General features: G+C 42.7%; 1 protein-coding gene across 9 annotated transcripts in view; it reads right to left on the reverse strand.

The window, feature by feature from the left end:
- The window catches only part of DIS3L2 (DIS3 like 3'-5' exoribonuclease 2), a 355216-nt gene that overhangs the window by 136785 nt on the left and 200567 nt on the right, over nt 1-17864 (reverse strand). For all 9 annotated transcript variants that reach the window (XM_088021501.1, XM_028105173.2, XM_028105172.2 and 6 more), the window contains one exon: nt 3911-3990. In XM_088021501.1, the coding sequence (XP_087877627.1) occupies nt 3911-3990 (80 nt within the window). The remainder of the gene's footprint in view (nt 1-3910; nt 3991-17864) is intronic.

A 17864-nucleotide genomic window follows, 5' to 3' on the forward strand; every position in this document is an offset into this window, starting at 1 on the left:
CATTGGAACGATACAGAGAAATTAGCCGTGAGAGAGGTGGTGTACATCAATTTCCTTTAGGATCTGGTGGGGGCCCGGATCGGCTAAGCTGAGGAAAGGTCCTATCTAACAATTTCCCCTCGAGACTGAAGCAAAGCAGTAAGCCCTGTCTAATTGAAGAGAATGGGTTCTTATTATTCTGGACTTGGGTCAGCCCAGTAAGGGGCCCTGACGGCCACAGAGAAGTCTGGATACAGGCTGCCATGTACCTCAGACCTCATAAGGGCAGAAGGGACTCTGTGACACGTGGCAATGGGCTAGAGCACATGGAAGAACATAAAGGATGCTCAGCGGAGGGGTGCTGACACAGAGGTGCGTGACAGCTCTTACTCAGTACCTCGGGCATGCCCACATGAGAGACAAGACTTGTTCTGGAAGCCCCAAGAGGGACGCATAGGACTAATGGAAGGAAATACAGCAAGACAGCAGTATTTCAGACCACGACCGGGAAGGATTTCCTAACAGTCATGCAATCTTCAGGCTGAACGGGCTGCCTATAAGGTAGAGAGTTAAAATGCAATCTGGATATCCAATAAGTGGATGCTGTGGAGGTAATCTGAAAACCAGAGGGTGATGTGACAACCGTGGCACTCCACACTTGAGCGGTGAGGTCAACTGTGAGGTGTGCTGCAAGTGATCTGTTATAGCAATAAGACACAGGAGGTGTGTGATTTACCGCCTTTAGATTCTGGGTTATCTTCATAATAGTGCTCTTGTTCACTTGCATTATTCAGTATTTTCTGGAGTGGACTGCTCCATGTTCAAGTTAGCGGGCCGGGTAATGCTCAGGGGAACGTTTCGCTCAAGTGTATTTTAAAGCTCTGGGAGGCAGGGAATCAGCAGGCTAGAGGACTGGTAGAATCCCTTCCAGAGCTGAGATTCCTTGCGGGGAGGGGGCACCCCCTCCTCAGCCTGCTGACATAATCTTGACATCCCAGAAAACAGGTGTCACTGCCTTTCTGCAGAACTGATCTGCAGGCTATAAGGTCTAAGTCTCACACCTATAGGAGGTACTGGTCACAAGGCCCAAGGGTACATGTGAACTCCAAAGAATGGGACAGTGAGGACTAGATAAAGTTAACACCTGTCTGAGTGTCTTATTTGCACAGAACAGTCATTCAGGTGATTTCAACAGGTCCAAAGGAAAGTCTGACCTCTATATTTTCTTTAAATAAAAATGGTTATAGTTGATGTAAATATGCCCAGAAAACATTATTTGCTTCTTGAAACATTAAACATTTTTTCCTCTAAGCAAAAATTGACATGAACTGGTAACTAACGGAACCCAAACTCAGCCAACCTCGCCCCAATCCAAACTGGAATTGACTTTCGCTTTTCATCCCCCTGGATAAATAGCCTTGGCAGAAACCCTTGTCCCAAAGGCCAACTGTAGAAGTGCCACCATAAAACCACTTGACTGACCAACTCCAGCCTTTTCGGATTCTTCCCCGACTCCTTTTCCATGTCCTTTTTCTGCTGCTCTGCCAAATGACCAGATGTGAATGACTCCTCCGGAATGCAGGAATAACTAAGCAGATGGAAGGTATCTGATCACCTGGTGCAGTGCGCTACTGGGCAGCCTGTGATTTCTGGCACCTCATAATTTTTTTTTTACTACAAAACATTTTTTCATTACAAAACTATTATTACCACATTATAAAAATGTGGAAACTAGAGAAAAGAGAAAAATCACTTACGATCCCATCATCCTGATAAAATTGCTGCTTGCATTTTGGTGTGTTGTCTACTTTCCTCCAGGGCTCTCTGTGTATGTAGTTCTATGGACTACATACATTTAGCTTATTTGTCCCGACCTCCTCTGAAAAGGATGGCTGGTGGCTTAGATAAATATGTATCATCTGACAGTCAGCTGCATGTAGACTCGGTCTCTCCCAAACCAGCTCGTGTTCTCACCGCCCTGGCTTGTAACTTGTAAATTCCATCTCTGCATCATCCAGGTTGAAACTTTTGCTCCACCTTGGGTAGTGCAAAGACTCCTCTCCCTCAACCCCAACATCCATTTCCAGTGATTCTTCAGTCATTACCCCTTTGTCACATCTGCCCTCCCCGCCCTCCTTAGTGTCGCCACCACCCCCAATCCCGTTTATGACCTATTTCCCTAAGTAATTATGATGCTTCTCTGCCTCTACTTTGCCTCCTTCTCCTTCATCTTGTACTGCTAAATTATTTTCCTTACTTTTACTGCTCTGCTTGAACAAGAGATTGAAAACAACTGGTTTTCAATTGTCTGGCACAGAACATTCTTTGGTTGGTAATTTATAAGCGTGTACCATTTGTGCCCAATCTACTTTTCCTGCCCTATCTTTTACCACTTCCCTACCAGAACCCTCTGCTTGTACTCTGCGATGCTAGACAGGAGACGCAGTGTGTAGTATAGAGCGAGTGGGGCAGGACACAGGCCTGCTCTCTGGGGTCCCGCAAGAATACCATCCAGGCCAGCCGAGATGCGGCAACAGCTGCTAGACCTTGCCTTCTGCCACTGACAGCTATAAAAGTGGACAAGATAAATGAACAACTTTTTTCAAGCATTAGACTCCAAACAGAGCAGGGTTGTGAACCCGGAGAGAAGGGAAATACAGGAAGTGAGGTTCATTGTTACCAGGCTTCCTGCCTGGGAGCACTTTTCATGCTGGAGCTCACATAGAGCGACATGCTCAAGCCTTTGCACTTAGCAAATGTTGCTCAGAAGATAAGAACCCAACCCAGTATTTGCTTTTTTAAGTAGGCTGCTCACATTCTGGATTTTAAAAATCTGTAATTGCTCCAAAATTTCTAGGGGAACTTTTCTCTCTTTATGTTTTATGCTTCTTTCAATTTTTTTTAGTTGAGATTACTGAGCAACCTTGCCTACAGTTTCAAGGAGGACTCCCACTAAAAGAAGGTAAAAGCATTTTTAGGCAATGATGTTTTCTGTCTCTCAGCCTCCTATCTCCTAATCTTCACTGCCTACTACAGTAGAGAAGAGATCACACACGGAACCTATGTGGAGTTTTACGTCAATAGACACCTCTGCAATATTTTAAAAGACTTTGCCGCAGACTGAAACCTCAAGGGTGGATACCCATCATCAGCAAGCCATCAAAGCCCATGACAGTGCTGAAGCCATATCCAAGAATGACTAAAGCCAAGACAGTCACCTAGACGCCATCCTAGAGAGGGACAAGAAACCGCTAGACTAGAAGAAGCACATGGGAGGGGCATTAGAACGGGGACTGATAGGGTTTGCACTTCTCACACCCCACACACTTTCCTTCCCCCTCACCCCACCGTAGTTCTCAAATCCCATACTCTTTCCTGCTTAGTTCCATCCCAAAAGAATGTTTAAAGAGCCCCTACCAGCTGCCTTTTGTAATCTGCCAGACAGATGAAGACCTGCTGGGAGTAGGGCAGGCTTCTCCAGTGCAGGTCTGGAGGGCATTCGGTAGGGAAGGTGCTCCTACTACCCACTGCTGAGTATGCCTTTGGAGAGTACCTCCAAATCATCCTAATCTGTTGGTAACTGCAGGTAAAGAACCCAGTGCTTCTCCTAAGCAGAGCTTAAGGGCTTTCTTCTTGAACACACTGCACCCAAACTGCAACTTCCTAGGGAGCCAAGGAAGTAGTCCTTCTGCCCTCCCTGCTGCATCCGCGGAGGGCCGGAAATGTCCCGGGGAGAGGACCTTTCTTATTCTCACCCTCGTCAGAGTCACCACAGGAACACAATCTTTAAGTCCCATAATGTGAAGTCTCAGGAACAAAGCAAACCCAGCCCTGCACATTATATCGCCTGGGGAATACATGGCAGCCAGGCTGACCAGAAAGGCACACAGATGGCCTGCTACCCAGAAAAGTATAGAAATTTCCATCCTACCATCAGCAAGTGGCTTGCAGGAGAGGGCATCATCGAGGTCGCGGGCAGTTGATGGGTCAATGGTGAAGATACAGTCTTTCCTAGGAAAGATTGAAGATATGATTAGCAATGCCACAAATACCAGAGCCTTTACCCCCACTGTACCAGAGTTTTAAAGAACGGTTACTTGGCAAATGTGCAAATGGTAGGAAAGGGAAGAGTGACTTCTGTCATAGCTCTCTGAGAAGGGGATCTTTCGTCCACAGTGAGATGGGAGAGACAAATGTGAGAAGCTACCAAGACTCCATAGTATCTCTGAGGGTCTTCCTCTTTCTGTGAACTGGCACCTACTTCTCCTTGGGCCTGAGCAAGAAGTGTGAGTGGGTAGAGTGAGGTGGCTTCCAGACGAGGGGGGGAGGCTTCCCAGAAAGTTTTCTGACATGAGGAGCAAGTGCCTTTGGTAAATTACTCTCCGAAGGTCAGCTCTTGCTTTTGCCTCCCCCTTCCTCAGTGGCTAATGGGAACCTGTCCTTCAAGGATGTATGTGAGGATGACTTACTGCTCCTTCTCCTATCTCGCCAAAGTGGGGGTTTGCCAAAGAATAAGTCATCTGACTCGTTGGGACAAAGGGGAGAGGACCCAAGAATAAGTTCTACCAAAAAAAACTCTGGGCCATACAGTTAGCCATAATACAACTATACTTGGAAACGTACCTAATCAGGTTGTTTCCATGGAATAATTGTATATTTCACCCAAGTTCACAGAATCAGTATGTCCTCTCTCCCCTTATCTTCACATGCTACCCCTACGCATATCTCAAGTGCAGAGACATTCTCGTTTTGCTTTAGAGCTTCCCAAATAACACGCCCTACCCAGCCACCAATCCAGCCACATAAACACCTGCGGTTTGGGCAGTCTGTCCACAGTTCTTCACACCCCCTGCCTTCCCTCCCCAGGCACTGGCCTGGGGCTTGGGGTGCTTGGCAGGAGGCACCTGCCCTCCCCCACACAGGCTCTCTAGCTGGTGCCCTCTGCTGCCTCTGGACTCTTCCCAAGTTCTTCCTCCATGTCCTCAGTACCAGCAGTACCACCGCTGCCATGCCCCGGTCTTCTCCGGATGCATCAGCACTCACGGTGGGAAGAATCCTGGTACCCACCACGATTAGACTGGTTTGGTTTGTACAAACTTCTTTCCTTGGGTCGCTCCTCTGCTTAAAGTGTCCCCAGAGCCCTCAGAAGCTGCCAAGCTGGCTCTGGTGCTGGCTTGCAAAGCTCTTGGGGCCTTCCCTCCTCAGTCCCCTTACTCCTAATAACCCTCAGCAGCCCACTCTGACCCCTCACGGCAATCAGCTCACCCCTGCAATAGCTTGATCTTAGGACAGTACCCATTCTAAGATGCCCCATCAATTCAACAATAGCTTTTTATGGAAACAAAAACCCCTATCACAGTAAATATATACATTGATTTTAATGTATTTCAGGATTTGAGAAATGTCAAAATGTTAAAAAGAGAGACAGACAGACTCTTAAATGGTAAAAGAATATACAGATAACCAAACTGTGGTATATCTATACAAGGGAATACTAATTAGCAACAAAAAGGAACTAATTGCTCCTACATGTTAACAACTTGAAATCTCAAAGTTTCTATGCTAAGTTAAAAACACCATTCTCATGAGCTTATATAATGTATAATTCCATTTCTACGACAGTCTCAAAAAGACAAAATTCTATGACAGCAGATCAGTGGTTGCCAGGGGCTGAGGGTGCCTGTTGTGGGAGAACAGAGCTTTCTTGCATCTTGACTATCATGGTGGTTACATGAATCTATACATGTCTTAAAATTAATATAACTGTACAAGGTCAGCTTCACTGTTCATTAACTTAAAAATTAAAATTTTAAAAAAGATTTTATTTGAGAGAGAGAGAGAACGTGCAAGCAGGGAGAGGGGCAGAAAGGCTGAGGGGTACAGGGGGAGGGAGAAGGAAAGGGAAAGGGAGAGAATCCCAAGCCAACTCTACACTGAGTATGGAGCCTGACATGCGGCTTGATCTCATAACCCCAAGATCATGACCTGAGCCAAAACCGGGAGTTGGACACTTAACCAACTGAGCCACCCAGGTGCTGCTAAAAATAAACAATTTCAGATATGATTTTTGAATCCAGGAAAGTAAAAGAGATGCATTCATTGTTAACAGAGTTGATGAATAGGTGCCACAATTACTAAAATTTCCCTCTATGCTTTTCCATATTATTCAAAATTTTCACTATAACTATTACTTTCATAAGTGGAAAAAAATTAGCACTGCAGATAATCTCCCTCAAACAAAAAATAATTGTCCATCACATACATAATATTGCTTATAAAGACGTTTAGCAACTTTGTAGACTCGTACTGCAGAATACAGTCAATAGCTTTAAAATGATGAATCACATAAAACTATAAACTCACTGGTGTACGAAGAGAAGAGGGCGAGGAAAGTTGGGTGCAACTCAGGTGGAGGACACAAGAGCATTTAGAGTGCAGTCCTAGGAAGAGTGGCTTCTCGGGCCATCCAATCTTCTCACTAAATAATTGAAGAAGAGGTGCTGACGGGGCGGGGGGGGGGGACATAAATGTGGAGGTCTCAGGATATAAAGAAATAATTTCTGTTCTACCATCTAGAAGAAGATGTAAATATGGCACAGTGCCAGATGAAAAGAGAAACACCAGATGTTCCCTGGGAAGTAAGCTCCCTGAAGGCTGTGTTGCAGTGATATGAACAGAGGCTGCAACTCCCAAGTGTTCGCTGAATGAATGCACCCAGGCTGACAGTAAGAGACAGGGAAGTGAAATTAATCCTGACACCAATGTAATGGGCTCTGAATTGGTGAGGATCTTGAACTTGATTCACAAGGCAAGGAAGGAACTGACTGCTTGTTTCTTTTTGTAGCCTCCATAAAAGCTGGCAAAATGCTTTATATATTCACTGAGTGCTCAATAAATACTTGTTGAACTGAAAATAAAATATCAGACTTGGAGGGGGGGAATGTTTTGATCCTCCTTTCTTAGTGACATCATAAGAAGCTGAAAGAATGTCCCTTTAGTCAAAAATCAAAAAGAACACTGATTAGCTTGGTAGGGGCCACAGTTGACTGGTGTACTTAGATTGCTGAAAAGGAAGTTATGTTTTCTTAACATTAAATGTCTCTGGGTGCTTTGACTTTTATTTCAATGAATGAATGACGCCCACTAAAGCATTACAGTGTCCAATTAGTGCAGACATACATGACAGACTAAAACTTCAGGGCTTCAGTTTTAAGTTGTAAATTTCTTTAAGAGGACCCACTGTTTCTGAGAAAAATCTTAGACTAGCCTGAACACTCAACCCAAATCTCTACTACTTTTTTTTTTTTTTAATTTGCTCTGAAACCAGAAACATAAAAGTCTAAATTAAAACAACTCTGAGGAACAGTAATCATGAAGGCTTGCTGGAAAGATCTACCATCCAAACATTATCCTTGATCATGGACAGCAAACTATAGCTACTGACCAAAAAGGGCCTGCCACCTGTTTTTGAATGACCTGTGGGATAAGAATGGCTTTTACATTTCTAAATGGTTGGGAAAAAAACAAAAGAAGAATATTATTTCATGACATGGGAAAATTATATGAAATTCAAATCTCAGTGTCCATAAATGAATATAGCCATGCTTTTTGGCTACAATGGCAGAGCTCAGTACTCATGACACAGACTGTCTACTTAATATTACCTGTCTGGCCCTTAACAGAAAGTTTGCTGACCCCTGTTTTAGATCAATGATCCCCAGTGCACCAAGTTTTTTGTTTTTGTTTTTTGTTTTAAAGGTCTGATGATTAAATCAGTTTGGGAAATGCTGGGCCATAAGGGACTTCTAAGAGCCTTCAATGAGCTGCTGCTTTGCAATTCTTGACATATCTATTTGATCTGGGTTTTTTTTTTTTTTTTTCTTTCTCGTGGCAGAGGATCTCCCAGATGGCAACAGGTTCCTCAGGAGACCATCCTTTGGGAAGTGATGAACTGGACCCTGCACAGGCCTCCAGTGGAGTCCTTATCCCAGATGGAGCCTTGCCACCAAGTCTACCTCAAGGATCATGGCAAGAAGTCAAGAGAATGGCTATGCTGTCCACTGCAGAGAAGCTGATAAGGGTTTTGTTCCAACCACTCACTCGGGGCCCCTTTGATGAGTACTTCTGGGGGGAAGTTTATAAAGGGCAAGGACCCACTCCTACCCTCCTGAGTTAATGGTTTGTTTGTATCTTTTAAGCTTCCCTCTTTGCTTTGGCTTCTAGGAACTCAGTAAACTATTGTGACTTGCCTCAAAAGGATCTTATTTGTCGTTTGAACTCTGTGCACTCACCTTTATCCTGGCTGTGACTAATTATCCCACTTATTTTTCCTTTTCCCTTATATCCTAATTTTAAAAAATTAACTGCATTATATGTATACCTGCTAGGTACCTTAAATACTTTTTTTTTTTTCTTAAAGCAGGATGTAAGTATGTGCATAGATTAAGGAGTTACAACATTTCAGAATCACGTTGAAGGGGATGCTGGAAGAAAAGAAGACCTTCTGTATGGGCTACTAAAAGAACTAACTTCTAGACAGAGTAAAACTTGGAGAACTCCCAACAAATATTTGTACTGTAGCAGTGCCCTCCAAACTTGCTCGCTCGCTGTGGAAAATTGGGAGAAGCAAGGGAACAGTGAGTGACCCTGACAAACCCCAGTCCTCAGCGCTGAGAGCCAGTGATTTAATCTGTTGTCATCACCACAATTACGAACCGGCCACGATGTGGTGCATGGGGGCTCCTTCTGGTTGTGGGCCACAGCGGCCGGGAGCTGCCGGCCTCAGCACTTGGGAGCCCAGCCCCACGGGGGTGGCGCTCTGTGCAGCTGTTACACTCTGTTAACATGCTGGGGATTTTACTGGCTCCTTTTCTGGAAGGCTCTGGTCTCACAACCTGCAGGGAGCAGCCTGGCCTGCCAGCTTTTAGAACCTGTGAGACCAAATATTTAAAGAGTTCCGCAACAATGGTTAGAAAGAAGCTAACCCTGACCCACAGGAAATCAAGTGCCAGGTGGGGGAGGGAAAGAATGAGACTCCAGGTCGTGAGGCTGCAGAATTCCGATTCAGTGCAACGTTATGTAACCAAAATTTCTGAAGGCACGTGACTGAAGGGCTTAGTAGAACTTTTTAAAGTGACAGAAAACTTCTAAGATTGTCCTCCTCAAAGCCATTGGTCCCGGAAAAGAAGACAGGAAAAGTAACTAAAAGCTTTCTCTAATCCCTTGAGATCTTGCCAAGAATCCCAGGGAATAAAACCATAGAAAGAATTTCTGTTCCTCTGTCACTCTTCCTCTGACCCTGCGTCCTCTCCTTCCTCAAGGCACCAGCACCTCCACCTCCTTGCAGCTGGAGGTGGCTGGCTAGTCTCCATGGCAACACTGCCTCACCACTTTGTCACTACAGTCACCTCTCTGGAGTTTGGCCACGGCCCCTACCTCTCCCTATGGGCTGCCTGGGTGGCTCAGTCGGTTACACTTCGGACTCCTGATCTTACCGCAGGTCTTAATCTCGAGGTCCAGAGTTCAAGCCCTGCACTGGGCTCCATGCTGGGCGTGGAGCCTACTTAAAAAAAAAGAAAAAAGAAATTGCTCTCCCTAAGGTCATAGGTGCTGCCAGATTAATCTGGTCAAAAACCTTTATCCACTCCTTAGTGAGTAAAATAGAAATGCAGCTTAGAATTCAAAGCCTTTCATGATATGGCCCCAACCTGGATTTTTCCAGCTAGTCTGCACAGTCCCAACACGTACCTTTTGTGCCAAACTTCCCTCTCTACCCTCTGGTGTCTGAAACACTGTGCTGTTCCTGACATGTGGACGTTCACTCAGCCAATCTCCAATGTCTAAGACCGACCTAGCTTTTAAAAGACTGGCTACACGAAGCCATCTTTTTTCCAGGGAACCTTCTGTGGTTCCACCGAGTGGAGAGCGCTTCTCGTCCACTGTCCCGCCCATGGCTGCAGCCTGCCCCTCTCCAGTGGTGCTGGTCATTGTCACCAGCATGCTGGCGGGGATTTAGGGATATGTGTTCTTACTGTGACAGGGCCGGGTGCTCCTCAAGGTCTGGCTCTGTGTCTCCTCCAGCACGCGGAAGGCACACACGGAAGGAACAGCTGATGGATAAGTGCATGAGCAAATGACCAAAGGGCTCTCGTTAGCACTTTTCCATTCAACTTTGCCGCTGCATCTTGGGAAATACATTTAGGATTAGAACTCATGACCTCCCGGCGTGCAAGCCTGTGGTCATACCACAGTGTTACTGTTTCCAAGGGTGTCCTTTTCTGTCTTCATCCCATCTTCTTTTCTCATAAAACAGTGTTTTACAAACTGTGGTTGAGGGACCATCTCCAGACTAACAAAATTTATAGAGGCGCTCCTCTCCTCTGTCCATGACTCTCAGTTTGTCTCCTTGATAGCAAGCAATTCTGCTGTGAAGGATCTGGGTCAGTGATGGTGAATGAGTGAAAAGGAACGGAAACAATTTAAGAAATAACCTTAAGAGGTAAAAAGAATACAATTTTCACACAAACACTTTCTTTGATGAGATGGCATTGGAGTTTATACAGAAACCAGAAAATGGGGGCGCCTGGGTGGCTCAGTTGGTTAAGCATCTGCCTTCGGCTCAGGTCATGATCCCAGGGTCCTGGGATCGAGCCCCGCCATCAGGCTACCTGCTCAGCGGGAAGCCTGCTTCTCCCTCTCCCACTCCCCCTGCTTGTGTTTCCTCTCTCGCTGTGTCTCTTTCTGTCAAATAAATAAATAAAATCTTAAAAAAAAAGAAACCAGAAAATGTTAAGTAAACCACAGCAGGAAAAACAACTAAATAGCTGGGGCGCTCATCCATGGGCTACCATGTAGAGAGTCCAGCCAGATGGGTGCTGGACAGTCCAGTTGAGTCAGATGCTGAATTTGTCTGAGCTTCTATCTCTATTTGAATTTTCTCAGGCAAAGGGAGCTGGGAGCATTGTCCAAACTGAGGGCCGACCCCCATGGTGTAGCAGAGCTGGACCTTTTATTTTTTTCTGATAGCAGCTGTGGAAATGTTAATACTCTTTCACTCAGCCCTCCTGCCACAACAGATGCTACAAAGTCTGACACAAATCCCAGATTTTTCAGAACAGAAAAAGACTAAGTAAGGTCTATTTAAAGCAGAAAGAGACCTTGGTCCATCTGTCCCTCTCTCCCCCGCAAGTGATGAAGTGACACATCTGAGGCCATAGAGTGAGCTGAAGAAACAGAGCACTACCCTGGGCAGGCTCTTTTTTACGTGACCCTGGGTTTTTAATATAGGGCCCACACAAGATCAACCTCAAGCGTCAGCAAAATTCTAGACCAAGTGAACATAGTTGTTGGGTTACTTTCTAAAGGACACAGATAGGATGAGACTGAATTAGAACCAACTGAAATGGTCTTCCCTGTTACATTGACTCACTCACTGAACCTCCCATCAATCTTTGCCACTTTTTGTACTTCAACAAACAACATTCAGGAGTGGAGGCCATGGGACAAGGCTGGCCAGAACTATGGGAGCCAGGGCCTATGGCATTGGCCAGGAAAGCCATGGTTTCAACTCAAAGAATGTGCTAAAATTAACTTTCTTCCCCTCAATTTTCATTTTGAAAAATGTTAAACTTTTAGGAAAGTTGAAAGAACATTGTAGAACATTTAGGATGAACATCCATATACTTCCCATCAAGATTCATCAAATGTCAACACTTTGCCCATATTCGCTTTATCTTTCTCCTCTCTCTTACCCTTCCCTTTCATATAGCTAGATTTTTTTTTTCATCTGAACTGTTTAAACTTAAGTTGCAGAGATGATATTTCACCCCTCCATACTTTAACATGCATTTTCTAAGAATAAGGCCATTCTTCTACAGAACCACAGCGCTGTTACCATAGACAAGGAGACTAATAATTCCCTACATCTAACTTACAGATCATATTTAAATGTCTTCAACTGTCCCTCAAAAGTTTCTTTAGCTCTGTTTTCCTCCTGATCTAGGATCTAATCAAGGTTTACACACAGTATTTGGTAGTTATGTCTCTTTAGTCTGTTTAATGTAAAACAATCCATTCTTTTTTCTTTTAAATATAACATTGCTTTTTGAAGAGCCCAGGCCAGATGCCTTGTAGTATGTCTTATGTTCTGGATTTATTAGATTGTTTCCTCATGGAAGGCAGAAGAAAAGAAGGGACAGAAGGAAATCAAATGTGGCAAAATTAATCTTCTCTGAATTTCCCAAATGGAAAGTTAAGTTTTAAGTCTCAACTAGATTCAGAGTGAACATTCTAGGTTGAATACTTCACAGGTGATAGTGTGTACTCACATTGCATTCCTTCAGAAGGCACAAACTGTCAGGCTATGGGATTTGATTACCTGGGTAAGGCGCTAATAGCCAGTTTTTCTATCTTAAGGTTACCTTTTACTCTCTGTATTTAACGAATAATCTGTGGAATAAGACTTTTAGATAATACGAATATCTTGTTCTCAAAGAAACCTTCAAGCAATGACTTTAGCATCCACTGGTGGTTTTTGCCTGAATTGATATAACTCTGCAAAGTATAAAATGGTGCTTTTCAGTTCCTATAATAAATACATTTACTAGTGGGCTCTCTTCTGTCAAGAGCTTTTCCTGTTTGTTTGTTTTAAACTGTTTGTTTTAAAATGTTTGTTTTATTTTGAATATCATTACAGATTCACTGATTTTTTTTTTTTTTTTTTTTTAAAGAGCTGGAGAGAGTGGGGTGGGGGGTGGGGAGAGCAAAAGGAGAGGGAGAGAGAGAATCTTAAGCAGGCTCCATGCCCAGCACGGAGCCCAATGCCTGGTTCGATCTTACAACCCTGAGATCATGATCTGAACCAAAACAAAGAGTCAAACGCTTAACCAACTGAGCCACCCAGGCACCCCCGGATTCACTGATTTTTTTAATTCAATGTATTATAATCTATTAAAATTAGCATTCATTCTCATACTCAAATTGTACCAAATTAGGCTGTGGGAGCTCTTTCAATGATCTCCTGTGTCCTTGTGGTGTGTCTTCCTTAATAAATCTTTGAGCACTTCTATGCTTTTTGGCATAGGAAATGTTTCAGGCTCACCTTATACATTACCTGCCCCAGACTAATAATCACCCACTTCCGTAAGGAGCCCTGATTCCTTCTGGCAGGGAATGAATGATATTTAAAAAACCAATATAGGGCACTAGATTGCTGTGCTCATTATTACTGGGGTATCATGGCTTCTAGTCCCTTTTAGTGAGCAGAATTAGAAAATACTGAGTTAAATCATTGAAATTGTTGATATTTGACTACTTGTGGCCTAAAAATTGGCAATTTCATGTAGTTCAACCTAAAATACTGCTTAAAAATCATGAGTTCATATTGACACTCCGATTGACCAACTGATACATAATATTACAGAGTTCTTCTCATCTTCTCCTATTCCATATTTGTATCTTCATTCTCCCAGTGAGAACCTTGGCACCCAATGGCCTCAATATTCTAAACAGTTTCAGAATTATCATCCCAATACCACTAGCAACAAAGAACCTATTAAGATTTCTTTGGAGTTTTATCCTTAGAATATGGTCACTAAGAGTATGCAGTTAGAGTGCTCAAAAGTACAGTGCTGAAATTATTTGAATTAATTCTTTTTTCTGTATGTGGTGATACTATGCATTTGATAAACATTGGGACCGCTGTTTTTGTTTTATGTCAATTTTAGAGATTTTGCTTTTATCTCCTTTTAGATCTGATTTCACTTTATCGTTGAACATTTAAAACATTTAAAAATGGTTCAAAGTTCAAGTGTACTCACAGAAGTCTTACTCCCAGCTCTACCTTCCTGCCTTGTTCCTGCCTATCCCCTAGAGACAACTATTTTCTTTTTTTTTTTAAGATTTTATTTATTTATTTGACAGAGAGAGACTCAGTGAGAGAGGGAACACAAGCAGGGGGAGTGGGGAGAGGGAGAAGCAGACTCCCCGCCGAGCAGGGAGCCTGACGCAGGGCTCGATCCCAGGACTCTGGGATTATGACCCAAGCCAAAGGCAGACACTTAAGGACTGAGCCACCCAGGCGCCCCGAGATAACTATTTTCATCATATTCTGGTTTATCCTGTGCTTCAGCTTTTCTTTTTGATATTTTTTCTTTTTTTTAATTGAAGATTTTTATTTATTTGAGAGAGGGCACAAGCGGGGGGGAGGGGCAGAGGGAGAGGGAGAGGGAGAAGCCAGCCCCCATCCAAGGACCCCAGGATCATGACCTGAGCAGAAGGCAGATGCTTAACCAACTGAGCCACCCAGGTGCCCCTGATATTCTTTTCTCTTCTCTTCCTTCTTACACAGTCAAATACTACAAACTCTTTTGCAACTTGCTTTTTTCACTTAACAATAAATCTTGGACATTATTTCAGATCAGTTCAGAGACTAGAATCATCACAATTGGAAGTTCTTTAGAAGTCACCCTAGTTCATATTTTATCCCCCAAATGATTCCAAACTGAAGTCAGTCAGACAGATCAACTCACATCTTGAATACTGGGAATAGGGGCGGGTAGTAGAGTTCATTGTCTCCTTAGGCCAGCCATTCAATTTACAGAGCTCTATCAGAAAGTAACTTCATATGCTGAATTGACAACTGATTCTGAAAAACTTCATAATTTAGCTATTTACAGCCCCAAAGAATTAAAGCTGGCTCCCTCTTTCACCATGCAGCCCTTCAAACATGACTTTTCTCAAGAAATAGGCCCATCTCTTTCTTGTTCCAAATGATTTATAATTGTGTATAACTGTAGTTTTTTTCATAATAATTTTCACTTATTTTGTGTCAAGAACAAATCTAAGTTGTAAGAACCAGTGGAACATCAATATAAAAAATGTATCAGAGGTCAAGAGAAAGAAGGCCAAAATTCCTTCACTCAATGTTTACTGGGCATCTACTGTTCTAGGTGTTTGAGACACATTTGAGAATAAAGATGCCTACCCACTGATATTCTAGTGGTGGAGGAGACAGAACATAAACAGTATTGTAATTAAGTGCTGCGGAGTTAAGAAAAAAAATTAGAACAGAGCTTGTGGTGGTGGCTGCGGGGGGGGGGGGGAAGGGGCGGGCAGGTTGTAAGTGCTGATTACAATTAGGATAGCCAGGGTAGTCACAAATGAGATGATGAAATTTGAAGATGACCTGAAGAGTAAGGGAAGTGAGGCGTGGGTTACACCAGGGAAGAAAGACTAGGAGAAAAGGAAGAGCTTGTGCAAGGACCCAGAATCCACCAAATTAGTTTACCTGAAGGCAATGAACAATTGGGCACAACTCAACCAAGAGAGTTTGTAGGTAGAGCAAAGTTGGCTTGGCCTCTGCGTTCTTTTACTTTCTGTCCAGGAAGTCTTAAATCTAGGCCTGCAGGGGTTCAGAATGCAGCTCTGCATGCCTAAGGGAGCAACAAGAGCAGCAGAGTCCACTGGGCCCAGAAAGTTTCTATATCCAAAGCTCTCTCTCTCTCTGAACAGCTCTTTCTTCTTTTACCTCTGCAAGTAGAATTTCCTATAATTGAGATTTAAAATATCAGAGTGGGGTTAAAACAGGGAATACTGATTGATACATATTAAGTTTCAAAATCAGACAAAATGAAGTAGCAATAAACTGCCAGGAAATGCTCCCACACAGGAATCAAATCTCGAAGGCCCTAAATATAGAGTGTTAAAAATTTAAGCATAAAAGTTCCATACAATGTACAAAATCTTCAGAGTGTATAAACGTATTAGAGCTCTTCAATAATCTGGCTCTCACTGAAAACACTTTTATTCTCTACCTCCTAGAAATCACCTCTAAAGAGAAAAGAATTATAATAATGGTGGGTATTATTTTTGCTCTCATTTTGTGCATGGGGAAACCGAGGCTCAGAGAGATTAAGTAACTTATATAAGGCCATGGAGCTGCAGAGCTTTGATTTAATGGGACAGGAATTCAAAAGAGACAGTGTTAAAAAAAAGTGAAGTAGACTGAGAAGTTTCATTTCAATGGAAATTGACATCTTTTCTAGTTACCCTTAGTTCCATACTTAAGATTTAAACTCCCCAGAAGTATTTTGGCTGAAGTAATAAATACCCCAAATTTCTTTCAGGAAAAGTTTCTCTATGTTGATTAAGTTGACAATGACTTCATTTTTAGGTACCAAATCCAAATCTGACTATTTTTCACCCTTAACCTGGAAATTCACATATGGAGTTCTGAAATCAAGTTTATTCAAAGTAGATTATCCTTGGGGTGTCTGCCTTGGCTCAGGAGCTCAGGTTGTGATCCCGGGGTCCTGGGATCGAGCCCCCAGGCGGGCTCCCTGCTCAGGGAGGAGTCTGCCTCTCCCTCTCCCTCTGTCCCTCCCCCGCTTGTGCTCTTTCTCTCTCAAATAAAAAAAAAAATCTTAAAAAAAAAAAAAGTAGATTATCCTTAGTATGTTAGAAAAAGCCATGTCCCAAGTACTTTCTTTTGTAAAGGGCATATAAAAATAGGAAGAAATAGCCAAAGAAAGAATATGCATAGATATATTTTCACTCAAATAGACTAGGCTTTTAAATTTGCTTTGTAATTTCCAGAAGAGACATAGTTAATATGTAAAAATAAAACAAATTGTAACCAGATTTTCATATGACTTTATCAGAGACTTAAACACAATGGGGTAAAGGCCAGTGTTTAACGGATTTAAATTCTAGTGGACAGAATTAAGAATAGTCACAAAGTCAAGGAATTAACTGTGTCTAGACATCTCTCCTAGATTTCTATTTGAGGAACAGTATTTTTTTCCTCATCCTTTGAATTCCCAAGCTAGGAATTCAGAACCTGCTGTTGAAAGGATCATCATCCTTAATTCTCAATCCATTTATCAGGCTAAAATGCAAATGTAAGTGGTGAATACATTTCAACAGCCCTGGAGCTCCAAAGAGCCTTCTCAGGGAACATGCTGAGCTAACTGGGGAAGGGTTAAGCCACCCCTATTTTTCAGATCTGAAAACAGTTGTTCTGATATGAGAAGAATCATTACAATGGTGCCAGCTCCCTTCTATAAAAGCGATACACATTTTTTGCACAACTGTATGATTGTTATGGCAACCATAAACATGGAACTATCAGTCTTCAAATTACACACTACCCATACCAGATTACCTACGTAGGTCTGTTCTTCTACATTAGCCAGAATTTCTTTTCAAAAAGTGCTATGTCTGTCCTATAGATGTTTAGGAGCAAGATAAAGTGGCCTCTTTCAAAGGGAGATTCTACAACAATGAATCTTTCAAAGGCCTAGCTCTTCAAGGATTCTAGGGCCTTCCCTGTCAAGTCTTTGAATCCAGTGGTCCCTGGGAGGCCTCAAGATATTTTCCCTGGGAGGCCGGAGAGCTGCCTGGAAAATGTATTCCCCAAATGATTGTTTTTTATTAAGAGGAAGATTAAAGCACCATGAATGGGCCTTAATAGACCTTGCACAGTTTGGTAAAATACTGAGAACATTTACTAGAGTCTCGGGTTAGTGAGGTGAGAGACTTATTTAAGAGATACATACAAGCATTTCTGAAAATACAACATGAATATACCAGACAAAAATGCCAAAATAAATTTCAGCTCTATTTTAGGATGATCAGGGATTCTCTTACTACTTTAGCTAACACCAGTAGAACTTTGTAAATTTTAACAGCAAAAAAGTGTGAATTCTTTCTTCTCATTAATGGGGGAAGTCAAGACTGGTCTTGTATGTCTTTTAAATATTCATTTTGGGCCAAAATTCTGTTTCATTGTTCACAGAGCTGATGCTACAGTTAAAAAAAAAAAAAAAAAAAGCAGGCTGGTAATAACTTCCTGGCTGATTTTAATATTAAATACTTAGATTCTGAAG

Source organism: Eumetopias jubatus, unplaced genomic scaffold, assembly GCF_037043125.1.
Source record: "Eumetopias jubatus isolate StellerSeaLion01/CBP00866 unplaced genomic scaffold, mEumJub1_p1.0 scaffold_3, whole genome shotgun sequence".
Classification (NCBI taxonomy): Eukaryota; Metazoa; Chordata; class Mammalia; order Carnivora; family Otariidae; genus Eumetopias; species Eumetopias jubatus.